The sequence below is a fragment of the Sinocyclocheilus rhinocerous genome, unplaced genomic scaffold (genome assembly GCF_001515625.1).
Source record: "Sinocyclocheilus rhinocerous isolate Xijiao unplaced genomic scaffold, SAMN03320098_v1.1 scaffold939, whole genome shotgun sequence".
Taxonomy (NCBI): Eukaryota; Metazoa; Chordata; class Actinopteri; order Cypriniformes; family Cyprinidae; genus Sinocyclocheilus; species Sinocyclocheilus rhinocerous.
The window spans coordinates 379717-398521 of record NW_015665397.1 but is presented as its reverse complement, the minus strand read 5'-3'; the positions used below and the strand labels follow the sequence as shown (position 1 = coordinate 398521).

The window sequence follows — 18805 nt, the reverse complement described above, 5'->3', positions numbered from 1 at the left end:
AAGTTATGATTAAAAAAATATGACATAGGGAACTAACTAACTCTCAAAAAGAAAATAAGTGTGCAGATGAGATGTGCTCTGTGGAGCTCTGGGTGGGAGTGTCACGTCACACACACACACACACACACACACACACACACACACAGAGACGCTGAAGGAGGAAGAATGAACCATCTGCATCTCTTTTCATCTGACGTGTGTTTTAACCCTCATGATGGCGAGACTGAGCGAACACGGGATCCGGCTGAGCTCTGTGTGTAGTGTACTCTTTCTTAACTTCTCTAAAGTCTTTTCTCACGCTCTACGATGTATTTACGATGATTGTATTGTGTAATGTTGTTTTTATAGATGAGCCCGTCGTACCTGGAGAGCAACTCCACCAGTCACACATGGCCCTTCAGTGCGGTCGCGGAACTCATCGGTGAGCAAAACACAAATACATTCATCTATTCAGAGGAAAAACTCAGGTTTTGTCAGGAACTGGCGATACTTTCGGTTTAAACTTCCGCGAATCTCATAGACAATAAATGCGCACATCACTTGCGCACCTGTTGCAGCTCTTTTAAGGCAAACTACGGTACCTTACGGATAATGCTTAAATGATAATTAATGGCGTAATGTTAAAACTCAACACGCATAATGCATTTTGCGCGGTAAAGTTGCGTTTTGGATTAAATGCATAGTGGATCCGAACACTTAGCCTACAATGTCTGAATGTCATTGCATTTAATAATAAAATACAACATAGAGCAACACTATGGTTGGTTTCGTGTCCCAGTGAATGCATAAACTGATTTAGTTCGGATAAAAGCATCTACAAATGCATAAATGCAAATAAAAAAATAAAAATTAATGTAAATAAAGCCAATTACGAACACTTTACAAGCAAAGCATTTATCAAAAATAGTTTGGGTATAACGTTACTAAAACTATAGATGTAGTGTTCAAATGAAGACTAATGAAAGAATTATGTGTCCGCCTGTGTTTGTGAAACGTGATAAACTACACGTGCGGTTTCTCTGCTAAGATAGATGGTTTATGGTAAAGGCTGATGGAAATATGTAAAGCTTTCAGGATCGGATCTCAGTACCGTTAGAGACAGGTGTCAGGAAACTGCGTTCCTGTCGTGCTTGCTTTTGATTACTTAATGATCAAGATTTGAGGTTTAACAAAATCCGTCTTAATATTTCTGCAGTTTCCTCTTGACTTCCTGTTAAACGGCTTGTGTGTCTTTTTAGGTTGTAGGTTATATTAAGAGATCTGCCTTTTTGCAATGGCTTGCAGTTTAAGAGAAAACGGAAAGTCCTGCAAAAAGCATTCATGTTGTGCATGTACAATAATTAATGCAGTTGTACTCAAATTATATACACTTTTCTGCGTGTGTTGTAGATAGTCACGTCACACACACACACACACACACACACACACACACACACAGAGACGCTGAAGGAGGAAGAATGAACCATCTGCATCTCTTTTCATCTGACGTGTGTTTTAACCCTCATGATGGCGAGACTGAGCGAACACGGGATCCGGCTGAGCTCTGTGTGTAGTGTACTCTTTCTTAACTTCTCTAAAGTCTTTTCTCACGCTCTACGATGTATTTACGATGATTGTATTGTGTAATGTTGTTTTTATAGATGAGCCCGTCGTACCTGGAGAGCAACTCCACCAGTCACACATGGCCCTTCAGTGCGGTCGCGGAACTCATCGGTGAGCAAAACACAAATACATTCATCTATTCAGAGGAAAAACTCAGGTTTTGTCAGGAACTGGCGATACTTTCGGTTTAAACTTCCGCGAATCTCATAGACAATAAATGCGCACATCACTTGCGCACCTGTTGCAGCTCTTTTAAGGCAAACTACGGTACCTTACGGATAATGCTTAAATGATAATTAATGGCGTAATGTTAAAACTCAACACGCATAATGCATTTTGCGCGGTAAAGTTGCGTTTTGGATTAAATGCATAGTGGATCCGAACACTTAGCCTACAATGTCTGAATGTCATTGCATTTAATAATAAAATACAACATAGAGCAACACTATGGTTGGTTTCGTGTCCCAGTGAATGCATAAACTGATTTAGTTCGGATAAAAGCATCTACAAATGCATAAATGCAAATAAAAAAATAAAAATTAATGTAAATAAAGCCAATTACGAACACTTTACAAGCAAAGCATTTATCAAAAATAGTTTGGGTATAACGTTACTAAAACTATAGATGTAGTGTTCAAATGAAGACTAATGAAAGAATTATGAGTCGCTTGTGTTTGTGAAACGTGATAAACTACACGTGCGGTTTCTCTGCTAGGATAGATGGTTTATGGTAAAGGCTGATGGAAATATGTAAAGCTTTCAGGATCGGATCTCAGTACCGTTAGAGACAGGTGTCAGGAAACTGCGTTCCTGTCGTGCTTGCTTTTGATTACTTAATGATCAAGATTTGAGGTTTAACAAAATCCGTCTTAATATTTCTGCAGTTTCCTCTTGACTTCCTGTTAAACGGCTTGTGTGTCTTTTTAGGTTGTAGGTTATATTAAGAGATCTGCCTTTTTGCAATGGCTTGCAGTTTAAGAGAAAACGGAAAGTCCTGCAAAAAGCATTCATGTTGTGCATGTACAATAATTAATGCAGTTGTACTCAAATTATATACACGTTTCTGCGTGTGTTGTAGATAATGCATCTGACCCAGGAGTCACAGCCAAGAACATATGGATTGATGTTGTGACGGTCAGAGAACAGCTGTGCCTCAGTTTTATGGACAACGGGAGCGGTATGACGCCCAACAAACTGCACAAAATGCTCAGGTGTGTGAAAACAGGCACGAATGATGCCTCAAGTCTTGTTGAGGAGAGACATTTTGTGAAAAGAAATCTCTTTTTTTTCACAGCTTTGGATTCACAGAGAAAGGCTCCAGTAAAAGCAGTCATCAGCCCATCGGCGTATACGGAAATGGGTTTAAGTCAGGTTCAATGCGTCTTGGCCGCGATGCTCTGATCTTCACAAAAAATGGTGGCTGTCAGAGTGTGGGCATGTTGTCTCAAAGCTTCTTACAGGCCATTAAAGCTCAGGCTGTGATCGTACCAATCGCCCCGTTCAACCAACAGACCAATATCCTTCTGTTCAGTAGAAATACGGGTCTTTCAACTCAAGACTTGAACATTTTTCTGTTTGATTAACCCTCCTGTTGTGTTCAAAAGCTTTTGTGTTTGGGGTCAAACTAACTCACATTGGTTTGCATACAATTAGCCAGAATCACTCTGAAAAACACTAAATATTCATATAAAAACAGAAAATGTCTATTCTAGCTTGTTAGAGAATACAAAATATAAAATATGTGAGAAATGTAATATTTTCCTTGGATGATTCAGAAGACGAGTCTCAATTTCGAGTAAACTTTGATTCCATAAGTTCTCATGAACTTCATATTTGAGTGTTGGACAAGCTACAATAAAGTTTTTTTTCACTTCACTCTATAGTGTTCTTTAAAGTGTTAATTGCATGGAAACCAATGGGGGTCGATAGGGGAGTCAATGAGTCCCCAACACAAAAGTCCTAACAATTTTTGTATAGCCTTTTCAAAACACATCTATGTGTCGAAACTTTGCATGCACATTCTTGACCATAAATGAGAAATTTTCACCACATTCCAAGAAGAAATAAATAGTTTAACCAGTATTTTGAACAGTTTGAAAACTAGTGGGCGTCAAATACACAACAGGAGGATTAAAGAAAAAATAAGATGCATGTATTTGTTTTGCATGCATGTGCATGTACTCTTTGCATACAGATTGTAGACAAGTAGACTATATGCATAGAGAAATAATAAGATGCATGTATTTGTTTTGCATGCATGTGCATGCACTCTGTGCATATAGACTGTAAACGGATGTCTCAGTGGGACAAAACATTGCCTTTAACTCCTGCCTCACAGGCGCTGGTGGTAACAGAGGATTCAGAGGCGAGTCTGAGAGCCATCCTGAAATATTCTCTCTTCCAGAGTGTCTCTGAGTTACAAGAGCAATTGGACTCCATTCAGGGCAAAAAAGGAACCAAGATACTCATCTGGAACATCCGCAGGTCTGTCATCTGGCAGTTTTCAAACTACTTTGCCAGAGTTGCATGTTGTAGTGAAAGATGACGTTACAGAGCAAATGCAGACAGGAGAACCATTATGTTCAGTGTCATAATTAATTTGCATGTGATTTACATGTTGCATGCAGGTGAGTGTACTGACTCACCTGACTCAACACACTCCTGATTTGTGTTTGTATTGAATATAACCCTGAACTGATTCAGTTCAATGAATCAAGTCATTTTAATCACCCTAAAGCATGTGATTCTCTCAACTCTAACAAATAGCATATTTAAGCTATTTGTTAGATATCAGATATGCAGCTGGCTACTTTCTAATCATATTTCTGTTTTTACTTGCATTTTTGAGTACATTTACAAGCCAATTCCCACTATGGAATAAAAAATCAATAAAGGTCACTTTTTATTTCACAGTTTGGACTTTTCCTTACAACTCTTGAGTTTATATCTCACAATTCAGACTTCTGTCTCACAATTCTGAGAACAAAAGTCAGAATTACGAGATATAAACTCGCAATAAAAAGTGTCAGAATTGTGAGATAACTCGCAATAATAAAAAAAAAAGGACAGAACTGTGAGATGTAAATTTCCTATATCTCGCTATTATAAGTTTACGTTTCACAATTATGAAATTTTCTTAGAATTCTAAGTTTATACCTCAAAATTCTGAGTTTATATCTCACAATTCTGACTTGTTTAAAGTCCGAATTGTCAGATAAAAAGTTGCATTCTTTTTATCTCATGCTTCCATAGATATCTGGACTTTTACAGTGTTTCTCTTTATTTGATGGACATTTTTTTGAATGGTAGATTTTGTGATATATGTTTATTAGCCACTTCCTTGATAGATTAAATGCAATATGCAAGTATGTTTTATCTGAAACTGATAAAGTGTTTTCCTTAAATGCAAGTCGCTTAGGATAAAAAAAAGTGCTAAAAGTGCAAATGTAATCAGCATAACTCTTTTACATTTGGACTGTTTGATAAATAAAAATAAACAGATAAGCATTGAAAAATAAAGCTAAAAATATTGAGTGTTTTTCTAGTTTTTTTAAAATTATTATTTATCCAAAGATATTTCTCTTTCTAACTTGAATGCAAAAATACTGAATGATTTTAAATCATTTTTGTCTTTAAATCAAATTTGTACAATCTTCTCTCACAGAAATAAAGATGGAAAGCCGGAGTTTGACTTTGACACGGATGCGGAGGACATCCGTCTGCCAGAGATCCAATCGGAGGAGACGCAGGGAAAATGGAGGAGAGATTATTACAAGCACCGCAGAGACAGTAACAGCGTCCCTGAGATGGAGTTTTCTCTCAGAGTGAGTGAGAGAGAGAGATGGCCAACAGAGCAAGAAACTTCCTGATATTTATGGCCTGTGGTTGTTTTACAGTGTGAATGCAAATATGTATGCGTGTGCGGCTGTGCGTGCGTGTGTGTGTGTGCGTGCATGTGAGTGAGTGTGCGCGCATGTGTGTGTGTGTGTGTGTGTGCGTGCATGTGTGAGTGTGTGTGTGCGTGCATGTGTGAGTGTGTGTGTGCGTGCATGTGTGTGTGTGTGTGTGTGTGTGTGTGAATTTTAGGTGGAGCTGAGAGAATGATAATACAGTGCCGCAGTGTGAACTGGTGAATTTGAGACTCTAAAGTAACTTTGTGGTGCAGAGATAAAGATCAGAAACTGTCAGAGATACAGTCTTCAAATCATAGACTTTTTTATTATTTACTTTTTCCACTGAGGTACAAAATGTTATTTAAAAAAATATATATTTTTAATTAAAAAATTTATATATGTATTAGCATCAGCCTGATTCCCTCAACAAAACCCCAGTAGAATTTTCCATTGGCTTTTGGATTATTGCAGAAAATAAGCTCTGAGGCCAACAAAAGTTTATGATTCATCATGATAATCTTCACAAATGAACACAACTTATATGAATTTTGAAGACTAAATACAGATTGCCAGAATTAAAATGCTAAACATAGGCTATAAGTGAACTACACCACGGTCACATGACTTCAGTGTCACCATTGTTAACTCTTTAAGACTTTACTTAAAAAACATTTTACCTGAAAGTTTGAGTTTACCTGAATAGTTTGAAAGAGTGTGACTGTAAACACAATGAAGCTGTAAAACCGCTGTACCTGTTCGGTGACATTGCGTTTCAGGCGTTTAACCAAAAACTTGTTCAAAAACCCATTGAATTCAGCACGATGGAACCGGAGGAGCTAAAATGCTTGTTTGTGTGTTTTGGCCTACAAAAATACATCATATGTATGCCAAATACTAATGTCTAAATGTTACTGGACATTTTTGCAGCTTGTTTTCTATAAATGCTATTTTTTGGTCTGGGGAGGAACTTTTGAATATGTTTTATCTCAATCAAGGACAGTTTGATATGTGCCCTTGAATTAAATGGAAAAAAGTTGAGAATTAACTGGAAAAATAAACACCAACACAAATGTAATTTCTCTGTCTGCCATTCCAGGCGTATCTCAGTATCCTTTACCTGAAGCCCAGGATTCAGATCATTTTGAGACAGAAGAAAGTTCAGACTAAGCTGATTGCCAAGAGTCTGTCCATGATCGAGAATGATGTCTATAAACCCCAGTTCATCGTATCCTTCTACTTGCCTCAAAGTTTTTAGTTTTGTATTTTTTGTTTTTATTTAAATTTTTGTTATTTTTTTCATTCAAATTTATTTCAGTTTTAGTTTTTCAAGTACATCAGGTTAAACTGAATGAAAATGTGAAATGTTACATTTTTTATGTTTGTAGTTAACTGTAATAACCCTGCCTGCACTAGCTGTTTATGTGTTTTACTTCCACAGCAGGTTTTTGAATTGAACTGATTACTATTAATTATTACTATGTTTTTTTTTCCCATAATCCCCTAGTCAAACTCGTTTTGACTCAAGAGTGTTTTCTTTAAACATGACTCTCAGAATGAGAGAGTGAAGATAACCTTTGGATTCAACCAGAAAAATAAGGAGCACTATGGAATTATGATGTACCATAAAAACAGACTGATAAAGGCCCATGAGAAAGTTGGCTTCCAAGTCAAGGTACTGGATCCATTCATGTGAGGAACCGAGATATAAGCAGGTCCACACATAATCTGCACATGTATTTCATGTTATTGTTATCTATTCCACAGAAATCTCCACAAAATCAGCACAGAAAATGCAGAAAACTATAATAGATTCTGTCTGGGCCTGGTTATAACTTACTCCAGATGACGTAAACAATAACTGTGCATTTGGTTCAATTATCATCGTGTTTCACTTCCCATCTCTCTCCTTCAGTCGTCAGGTCAAAGGTCAGGGGTCGGGGTCATCGGAGTGATTGAGTGTAACTTCCTCAAGCCTGCTCATAACAAGCAGGATTTTGAGTACACCAAAGAGTACAGGTGCATTTCAGGAACTCACCAAAAACTTTAACCTGCAGCGCCGTCCGGCTCCAATAGCAACTCATTTGAATGCCAGACTGACGCTAAACAAGCGTCAAACAAGAGAAACAAGCTTTGGTGAAACTGAATATTTTGTTGTATAGCTGATCACAAATAATAGGTTTAAGTATACAGTTCACAATACAAGTCAAAGAAATGTCAGTACATTTTTATGTTTTAATTATTTGTTTAATTATTTAAAAATAATTTTATATTTTTTTAATAAAATATTTTGTGATCAACTTTAAAATATTAAGAGTAAAATATAAAAAATAAAATAATATTTAAAATATATATACATTAATTAAATATATATATATATGAAAGCAAAAGAGAGAGCGTTTCAAGCCTTAGAGAGGAAAAGCCAAGAAGGAGATAATGAGGAAACAGAGGAAGAGGATGAGGATGGTGAAGAGGAAGAGGAGGAAGAAGAAGTGTATGATTGTTTTCCTCCAAAACTTTTCACACAACAGTGTTGTGGTACCTGCTTTGCTCTGTTGGTGATCTGTTAGTCAGATGGCCAGAATAGTACCATGGGTTTGTGGGTAAATAATGAAAGATGGTGCAACCTAACTTGCTAAAAACTATTGTCTGACTATTTGTCTGTTAGACCACAAACCTCGCACGTATATTCATAACAGAAAACACACAGACAAAAAGCGTCTTGTGAGGGCAGAGGTCGAGTTGAGCTCTTAAATGCAGGTGGGCGGCGCAGAGAAATGTGAAACTGTTAATCACACGGCTAAAGTAGTAGCATGGTTCATATCTGTGATGTCTGCGAGTAAACCGTGCAACAACTAAAACATGCAACACACGATTGATCACAACCAAGGTTCCCATGAAAACAAAACTGAGGCTTTGTTTTATTAGCTTTGCAAAAATGTAACGATACAGAATACATGGCCCTGTTGAAAAAACCAGCATATGCTGGTTAGGTATGTTTTGATGCTGGGATGCTGGTTTAAGCTTCACAGCTTTTTTTAATTTCAAAGCCTAAATAAAATCGGTAGAAGTAAAAAGTTAAACATAGACTATAAGTGAACTATACCACGGTCGCATGATTAAATGCCACCAGCATTATTATTCCTTCAACTCTTTCAGTCTTTCACTGAAAGTTCAAGTTTGAATAGTTTTCAAGAGTGCGATTATAAACACACCCAGATGGCAATTTTTTCTGGCCAAAACATATTTTATATATATGCTAAATATATGTTGTTAATGGTGAAGCTCAATGAAATATATATTTTTATTTGAAAGTGAAAGTGTATTTAGTTTCAATCTTAATATACCAAAATATATTTCAAAATGTTTTTCAGGGACAAAAAAATACATTTCCAGTCATACAGTAGGGGCTTTATTCATTACTTGTTTTTATTCAAATGTTGCTCACGTGTTACAGACAACAAAAGTTATTAATGTATTTTCTTGGATTGACAATATTGAGGGCAAAAAATATGTTTAAATAATTTAAAAGAATATATTCAAATTTTAAAAATATATTTTTAATAAGATAGGGAAAAAAGGCCAAAAATATATATAAAATAGAAAAAAATAGAAAGTAGTAATGCTATTAGCCATTTGTTTGCAAACAGCTTTCAAGTAAAACCCTTAAAAATCACTGATGTGTTTTTATGTCGTACAATGAAACATGACAATATCTGAAGCTTGTGTTAACCTCTGACCTTTTCAGGCGTTTAACCAAAAAGCCAACTGACTTCAGGACAATGGAACTAGAAGAGCTAAAATGTTAATTTCTGGGTTTTTGACCTATAAATATACTGTACATCTTTACTGCAACAGTCTATACCACCTGCCTCTGACAAGCAATAGCAAGTAGTAAATCATGGATTTGAAGCTGAACTCAAGGCTAGTGGCTAGTCCTAACCTTGTTTCAACTGGAATTATTACATCAACATATGAACAAAAACTGCTCACGTCAAGCTATTTCTTGGGCATAAATGTCTTCCCAAAATATTAGGGCTGTCAAACCGATTAAGCACATCCAAAATAAAAGTTTGTGATTACATAATATATGTATGTGCAACTGTGTATCGCGATTAATCGATTTGACAGCATGGTCAAATCGGATGTGGATGTGATTAATGCCAGTTAATTGGTTTGATGGCATAAGAACACAAACTTTTATTTTGGATGCGATTAATTGCAATTAATCGGTTTGACAGCATAAGAACACAAACTTTTATTTTGGATGCAATTAATCGGTTTGACAGCATTAGAACACAAACTTTTATTTTGAATGTGATTAATTGCAATTAATCAGTTTGACAGCATAAGAACCCAAACTTTTATTTTGGATGCAATTAATCGGTTTGACAGCATTAGAACAGAAACTTATTTTGGATGTGATTAATTGCAATTAATCGGTTTGACAGCATAAGAACACAAACTTTTATTTCAGATGCAATTAATCGGTTTGACAGCATCAGAACACAAACTTTTACTTTGGATGTGATTAATCGCGATTAATCGGTTTGATAGCATTAGAACACAAACTTTTATTTTGGATGCAATTAATCGGTTTGACAGCATTAGAACACAACCTTTTATTTAGGATGCAATTAATCGGTTTGACAGCATTAGAACACAGACTTTTATTTTGGATGTGATTAATCGGTTTGATAGCATTAGAACACAAACTTTTATTTTGGATGTAATTAATCGGTTTGACAGCATTAGAATACAAACTTTTATTTCGGATGTGATTAATCACGATTAATCGGTTTGACAGCATAAGAACACAAACTTTTATTTTGGATGACAGATTTGACAGCACTACAAAATATATATAAAAACTCCACATACAACAAGTTGTATTAATGGCTTTCTTGTGTCTGAAGGGATGTGATGTGGATTCAGTGTGAAGAGTGTTTGAAATGGAGAGGAATCTGCACTAACCTGTTTGCTGGAAGCGTTCCTGATCGGTTCAAATGCAGCATGCACCCAATACCACGCTTACAGTGAGTCTATGCCTGTTTGATTACCTTAAATTAAACGGGTATGTTCAGAATGCAGTACTACTATGCTACACATATTATATATGCACTACAGTATGTATACTGTGTGCATTAAGCAAGTTTTCTGTGTGAATGAAGTATCCAGATGACCTGATTTGCCAGAATGTGGCATAAAAAAATTAAAATCATTAGAAAATGCTACTGGATTTGCTTGCTGTATTAACATGCAGCTTGATTAGATCATGTGACAGCATAGTACACAGTATGCAGTAATGCAGTACACTAGAATTCCATTCCAAACACACTTTTTTATTTTATTTATTTTTTAACTTTTTTAATAAGACTGCACAGAATTAAGGCCTTTACACATAACTGGCTTAAAAACAGACAATAACCATAAGGGAAAATATAACTGGATGCCTGAAATGTGTATATTGCATAGTATGCTGTCAACCGCACACTACGTATTAAATTTCAAAGCATGTCTTATTTATTCTTCTGCTTTTGTTGTGTAGGAGCTGTTTGTTACCGGAGGATATGGAGGAAAATGCTGAAGTCACAACACCCAGCTATGAAAAAACACTCAAAAAACAGTTAAGACAGTAAAATTGTCTCTGCACCGCAAAAAAACATTGTAAATTTCACAAATTATTACAAAAAAACGGCAAGTAAAACATTGAATTAAACATAAACTTTTAAAGCAGAAAGACTGAAATGGAAAATTCTTGTAAAATGAACTCCAGTAATCTTTATTACAACTTGTAAACACAAACTTTACACTAATAGAGTGGCTCCACTTTCAGATACCTGAAATTCGAGTATGAATGCATGCGGTGTTAATGTGTGTTTTGTTGTGCGCAGGGAACATGCCTCCATCAAGAGAAGAGGAAGATCTCTGGAGGTATTCACCTCTGTTTGTGTGTCAGATGAGGAAGTACTCGTTTCTCAGGACAGGAACTTGGGTTTCTGACTCTCGCTGTGGGCTTGTTGACTCAGTTGTGTGTGTTTGGTCTGTATAAATGTTTTCTGTAGGTCTGCATGCGGCCGTCTTCTTTTGCATGTGGCAGACATGACAAATAATGCGTACGAGTATGAATGTGAGAGCTTTGCCTATGCAAACATAAATTGTTGGTGTGTGTGTCAGTGTTTGGGAAACTGCAGTATTTCGATACTGTAGTTTGCCAAGCGACACAATAATTCTTAAACTACAGTCAGGCTGTCCTTAGTAGATCATTTATAGTTAATGCAGCTATGAAAAAATCGCTCTGTTTCATGGAAAAGAAAAAGTATTATTTTATATAAGAAACTATATTTTAGTAATTGGTTCTAATGGCTGCAGTTATGTGGCCATACAGAGACATTTATAGAAATTACGTACATTAATGTGAAATATCACTTATCATTTTGGTTTTGGCACATTGATCTCACTTCAGACTATAATAAGTGTGTGTGTGTGTGTGTGTTGTAGATGAGTAAAAGCCCAGTGCGTCCTCTCTATCGAGGACTATCTGAACCTGCATCACAGAGCAAACAGGATGAGGTCACCGTTACCATGACAACAGATACACAGGATACAGATGAGGATGGAGTCAGCGTCGTCGTCACAGAAGAAGAAGAGTCTTCACCCTCCCCGAGGTCTGACAGATTACACAACTCGGCCATTTACCCACATTAAAGAATCACTTTGGCAGTCGCTCGTCATTAGGAAGGAAGCAAGTACACAAATGCAGATGCAAATCCTTGGTTGATGCATTGCAGTGCATTTAGAATCAGAATCGGAATCAGAATCAGAATTAGCTTTATTCACCAGGTGTGTGCAAACACACAACGAATTTGTTGTGGGTTTTTTTTTTTAAGGTGCTCCTGGTACATACATACATGCATACATACATACATACATATCTGACATGAGAACAGAGAAGAAAAAAGAACAAAAACAAAAAACATTTAAATAGTAAAAACTTAACAATAAATAATGTGTATGAATCTGGAACAGTAGATTTATGTACAGATTTGTGCATTATTTACTCTATATAGAACTGTATAAATAAAGAGATATGCATATGTATTTACATAATACTTGAGAAAGAGGCAATAATTAAGGATGTAGAATGAATTACGGAAATGAATTACAGAACGCAGGTAATGATTCATATGTTAGCTGTTTAAGCTGGAGATGGCATGGGGGAAAAAACTGTTTTTATGCCTAGATGTTCTAGTGCACAGAGATCTGTAGCGTCTGCCTGAAGGGAGAAGTGCAAACAGGTTGTGTCCGGGGTGAGAGGGGTCTTTGATGATGTTACCTGCCCGTTTCTTCACTCTGGAGTTGTACAAGTCCTGAAGACTGGGCAGGTGCATTTAACATGTTTAACAAACATTGTTGTGTTACTGTGGTAGTGACAAACAATAAACTACAGTATTTAAGTGGGTGATAGAGTGACCTTCAACTGTAACTTTAAACCAGATATGTTATTATTCAGGAAGCTTTTAATATATATTTTTATATGAATTGTATAGAAAATATAATACAGAGGTTATACCAAATTTGACAAATTTGTACTGTTTTAATGTCATTTAAAAAAAAAAAAAAAAGTAAAGAAAAAACATATAACAAATCAAATTAATGAATTAACTTGAATGAATAACTTATTAAAAGTAAATATTTGCAGATAATATTTACACAAATTTTGAAGATTTTTTTTTTACAATATAACTGGGTCTTTATACATGAAAATTTAAAGCTGCCTTTACACTTTAGTGGGACCCGCATAAGAAATTAGCACGTTTAAAAACCCCAGGTTTAACTAACTTGTAGCTAACTTATTTTAACTAACTTTGCTCACTTATTTTTTAGAAAAAGAAGGAAAGAAACATGTTCAGACATTGAAAAGAGCAATAAGTCCCCAAACCATGCTGAAGCTCCAGACGTCCCATCTGAGGGAGAGACAGAAACAACGGACAAAGCGCATGAAGGATCAGAGACAAACAGCGGCACATCACCAGCGGTGGATACGGTGGCTCAGGAGGACACTATTCAGCCGGAAGCCGCTGTACTCGAGGGCCCCGTTGAGCCCCAGACATCTCAGGGGCCGCAGATGCCCAAAGATCAGCCCAGGATCCCCTCTCACCCGCTCTCACCACACGCCTCCACAACCATGACTCAGACAGTGGTCGTCACTCCTCTCAGCCGGCCGGGATTTCAGCCCGTGTCGCCGTTACCAGCAGACGGTTCAGACCGCGTGGCGCTTGCTCTGAGACTTGCTCAGCTTGAGCGGGAAGCCAAGCGGCTGAAAAGAATCCTGGGCATCCGTGAGCCAGAGGTTGCCATGGTGACGGAGGCAGAAGGGGGTGGGCCTTCTGATGTCACCACGGGTGATTCAGTGTCATGTGACCAAAATGCGGAAAGATTGAACCCAATGTCAAATGAGTCTAGGAGGGAGGAACTTTCTGTTTGTCAGGTAAGGATGCCAGCAGCCAATCAAATTTCAGTGGCTAATGCCAAATCCAAGTGGCTGACTGTAATGAAAATTAATGTATTGTACATCTTGTTAAAATTAGTATGTGCGCCAATTTTTATGAAGATCGTCCACAAGGTGGCGCTATAATAAGCAACTTTGCGTTTTTGCAAATAACGTGATAGAATCAGAATTCGTTTCTTCTAAATCCCGATGAGCTTTGTAAAAATCGACGCGTTTCAGAAAGGCGGGGCATAGAGGAGTAACAATAATGTACAGTATGTGGAAAATAATGTGTTTTTTGAACCTTAAACCACATAAACACATTTCATTACACCAAATACACAAAATAATGTTCTTTTTAGCAACATCATATGACCCCTTTAAGCCATAACAAGTGTATATCTCATTATTTTTATTTATAAAATGTCTTATATATTTAGAATATATATCCAACTTTATGTATAGAGCTGTGTTATAATTAGTATAATTTTGTGACAGTATAAACAATTACGCAGACAAGATTTGCAGTAGTATATATTGCTTTGCGTGATTATGCTGCAAGTATGTGGCTAAAGTGAGATGTACAGAAAATCATATCAGTATTTTAAAAATTTGATGCCTTATAGTCGCATTTAGCAGATTAGAGCTGGGCGATAATATAGCTATATTTTGTGACAATACAAACAGTTCAGATTTGGTTAATGTCAAATCTGAATGGCCAACTGTTATGAAAATTAATATATTTGTACATCTTGTGAAAATTAGTACGTGTACCAATCTTTGTAAAGATCAGCCACAAGGTGGCAGTATAATAAGCAAATTTTCATTTTTGCAAATAACTTTACATTAGAACCAGAATTTTAAATATATATTCTAACATATTTATAATATATATATATATATATATATATCCAATAGTGAGATATATTGAACTTTATAAATAGAGCTTTGCGATAATATAGATATATTTTCTGACAATATAAACAATTAAGCAACCATAATTTGTATATATATATATTGTATAGTATAATATGTATTGCTGATTATTTGTATGCAGATATGCAAGTAGGATGTACTATATATATATCCATATTTTAATATATTGCTTGGGCAATAATATAGTTTACATTTTTGACATCGTAACAATCAAGCAGTTGAGATTTGATCTATAGTGCATATCGCTTAGATATAGTAATTGTATAATTTTTTACTCACTATTAATTTGTTAATAAATTTGAGTTATCAATTTGTCATGTGAGAAACCTGATTTGTTTGGTAAATCATTAAACATCAGTATGTTGTGTGTAGTTTTTAATCAGAGTGACACCATAATTAATCAATGGCACACAACATTTAATAAACTAATCATTTTAAATACCTTCAATCTGTAGAAATCAGAGGAACAGGCCAACAGGCTTCCATCCAGTTCGTCCCCCATCCAGCAGAAGGCAGAAACTAGTCCGAGAGATGAGCTGTACTGGGGCAAGACATTAGCCAAACTCCAGAGTGAGAACCAGAGCCTGCTAACTGATCTGAACGAGCTGAGAACAGAGAGAGACCAACTGCTGAACCGAGTGAGACAGACAGAGAGAGACACTGAAGACAGGAGAGACCAGAGCACCAACACAGCCAACCACACTTACAATAGGTGTGTATGACTGAGTACAGCTGCACAAAAGAGCTAAGATACTAGTCATATCTTATTTGAAATTTTTTTTTTATTATTTGCCATTTTCCAACAAAATTTAATTTTAAAAACATCTATATATTTTAAATATATATATCTATGTATATATACATTATATATGTAGTTTATATATCAATATATAAATAGATGTTTTTTAAAGAAATTAATACTTTTATTCAGAAAGTATGCATTAAATTGATCAAAAGTGATAGTTGTGTCTTTTAACAGTCGGACAAAACAGCTAAAAAGTCATATTCATTTACATTTTTTATTGTCATTTTTCTTTTTTCTTACATGTTTCTTATTAAATATTTGGTTTTATTCATCTATATATATTTTATATATTATACATGGGTTTAAAGGTTTTTTTTGAAGGACAATTTATTAATTTTTTTCAGCAAGAAGACATTAAATTGATCAAAAGTGACAGTAATGACATGTATAATATTGCAAGACATTTTTTATTTCAAATGAATGCTTTTCTTTTCATATGCATCACATTTTCCAAAAAATATTAGTTTTAAACATTGATAATAACCAGAAATCTTTCTTGAGCAGCAAATCAGCATATTAGAATGATTTTTGAAGGAACATGCGACACTGAAGACTGGATTAATTTTTGGAGTAAATTGATCACCGGAATAAATGACATTTTAAAATATATTCAAATAGTGAAGTTTTTTTTATTGTAACAATTTTTCACAAATTGTACAGTATTTTTTTTTATCAAATAAATGCCTAAATAAATGCTACTGTGTTTTAAATATATATATTTAGCCATTTATTTGATTAAAAATACTGTAAAATTGATGTGTGTGTGTGTGTATATATATATATATATATATATACACACACACTAATATGAACATGTCTCTGTCATTCCTTCCTGACAGCAGTGTGACGCTGGAGAGGTTGCAGTCTGTCCGTCAGAATGTGGTTGCATTATTGTCTTCCATCCTACCGAACCTGGATATGCAGGGAATCAGCTACGACACGAATGATGTAGACAGCATCCTACAGCAGATCATACAAGCCAACAACCTGTGATTTCTCAACCGGATCACAGAGCAATGGCTGTCTTATAACACAAGCATTTGGGATCGAAACATAACTTTTCTGAAGCCAAACAGAAGGCAGAGGTTGGAAGGACAGAATTATGACAGCTCGGTCCACTGCAAAATTGGTGCATGGAAAAAGCAGCATTAAAAGGTCTTTTTTTTTCATAAACATAAATTATATTGCAAGTTAAAGCTACTATACATTTCTCACACAAACACACTCAAATAATTATTCTCAAAGCCCACATTCTTAGAACTTAAAATTTTGCATGCATGGATCTGACCGAAACACTCGTTGTCTCTCCAGTGCTGCAAGTTAAACTACTTTCACAATCATGTCACAAGCATTTGAGGTTTCACACAGACACTTCATCGCTTTTCAGTTCAGCTGCATTGCTCTTCTAGCGCTTACTGTAAATACACGCATCTGCAGGCAGCTTTTTGATATATTTAAACGTGCTATTTTTAAAGGAATAGTTCACCCCAAAATTAAAAATTGCCTGAAATGTACTCATCCTCTGGCCATCCGAGATGTAGATGAGTTCGTTTCTTGATGGGAAAAGATTTGGAGACATTTGTCATTACATCAGTTGCTCTCCAGTGGATCCTCTGCAATGAATGGGTGCCGTCAGAATGAGAGTCAAAACAGGCGATAAAAACATCACAATAATCCACAAGTGATTGACACCACTCCAGTCCATCAATTAATATCTTGTGAAGGAAAAAAGCTGCGTGTTTGTAAGAAACAAATCCATCATTAACACGTTTTAACTGGCTTCCGGTCCATAATCAATAAAAAATTTTTTTTTAATTCCAGTGAAAAGGTCCATCCATTGTCCTCACACATCAGAATCCACCCACATATTTGTTGAGAACTGCTTTGGACTATTTTCTCTTGTAAACCGTGCTTGATCTGTGCAGATTTCTCTCCTGATTCAGACGAGACTACTTTTTCACTCAAGAAAGCAAGATTATGGATAGAGGACTCAATGGTTTTAAGTTAAACATGTCTTGGTTAATTTTTTTTATTACGAACACAGCTTTTCACATCATAAGACATTAATTGATGGACTGGAGTCGTGTGGATTATTTGTGGATTATCGTGATGTTTTTATCATCTGTTTGGACTCTCATTCTGACGGCACCCATTCACTGCAGAGGATCCATTGGTGAGCAAGTGATGTAATGCTACATTTCTCCAAATCTGTTCCCATGAAGAAACAAACTCATCTACATATTGGATGGCCTGGTTAGTAAATTTTCACTTTTGGGTGAACTATTCTTTTAAGAGTGTTTAATACAAACATTTTTTGCATTATTATTTTTCTATAAGTATTACATTTTCTATTTTCTTTTTTAAATGACTTTTTAATACATACATTTAACCACTGATGAACAGATACTAATGCAACATTTCACTTTGGGCCATTTTCCTTTTGTTCATTACATAATAAAAGTCATCAGTGCTTTATTTTGGAAGAGGTTTCTTGGCACATTTCTTTCAGTTATGATGACTGCGGTTCCAAGGTTTGTCGCACTTTGGACAATGTGCATGAAAAGACTAAATACGCTCAGATTTTCCATAACTTGATTTTTATTACATAATATTACACAATACTGGTTTCATGACAATAAGTTTTAAAACAACTTTTAAATGAGTGGACATCAAGAAAGAACTGCATGTCACAGACAGAAGCCTACAGAAATAGAAACGCTCCAGCAAGAGAACAAGTAAAGATTCACTCCTTTTGCAAAATGCAGGATGAAAGTGGAAACAATGTTAGTTTGTGCATTAATTAACATAGTTAATTAGAAACACAGTGAAGCGAAGCCAGTTATTTTCACAGTTAAACAGAGGTCATGTGTATTCATTCACATTCAGATTCAAATGACAAAAGTGCGCTTCATAGCGGAGATGAACTGATGTTTTAAATCAATGCGTCCAATTTTAAAACATATTTTAATGCTGCATCACTGATTTAAAATCTCTCATTTCTACTGGTTCAAATGTTGCTTTCTAAATTCTGCCCCATTTAAATCACGTTAAAGCTCTTTAAACATCTGAAAATTAATACTG

At 35.6% G+C, this 18805-nt stretch overlaps 1 protein-coding gene across 1 annotated transcript; it reads left to right on the top strand.

Moving 5' to 3' along the window:
* The first annotated feature begins 1442 nt into the window (after window positions 1-1442).
* LOC107731348 (MORC family CW-type zinc finger protein 4-like) lies at window positions 1443-17208 on the top strand. Its single transcript, XM_016542402.1, has 17 exons — window positions 1443-1545; window positions 1641-1713; window positions 2681-2813; window positions 2897-3117; window positions 3939-4086; window positions 5267-5426; window positions 6592-6720; window positions 7048-7167; window positions 7408-7513; window positions 7878-7986; window positions 10409-10528; window positions 11041-11118; window positions 11387-11426; window positions 11994-12160; window positions 13380-13983; window positions 15375-15631; window positions 16564-17208. Exons 1-17 carry the CDS (start codon window positions 1504-1506, stop codon window positions 16715-16717), a joined length of 2661 nt encoding a protein of 886 aa, XP_016397888.1. The 5' UTR covers window positions 1443-1503; the 3' UTR covers window positions 16718-17208.
* Window positions 17209-18805: the final 1597 nt, after the last annotated feature.

What these genes read in the sequence shown, in the direction of transcription:
- LOC107731348 (XM_016542402.1), top strand. Translation starts at nt 1,504, where the DNA reads ATGATGGCGAGACTGAGCGAACACGGGATCCGGCTGAGCTCT. An exon ending in TCTATAAACCCCAGTTCATC is followed by an intron (nt 6,721 to 7,047) that starts GTATCCTTCTAC and finishes CATGACTCTCAG; the next exon opens with AATGAGAGAGTGAAGATAAC. An exon ending in GAGTCTTCACCCTCCCCGAG is followed by an intron (nt 12,161 to 13,379) that starts GTCTGACAGATT and finishes CTTATTTTTTAG; the next exon opens with AAAAAGAAGGAAAGAAACAT.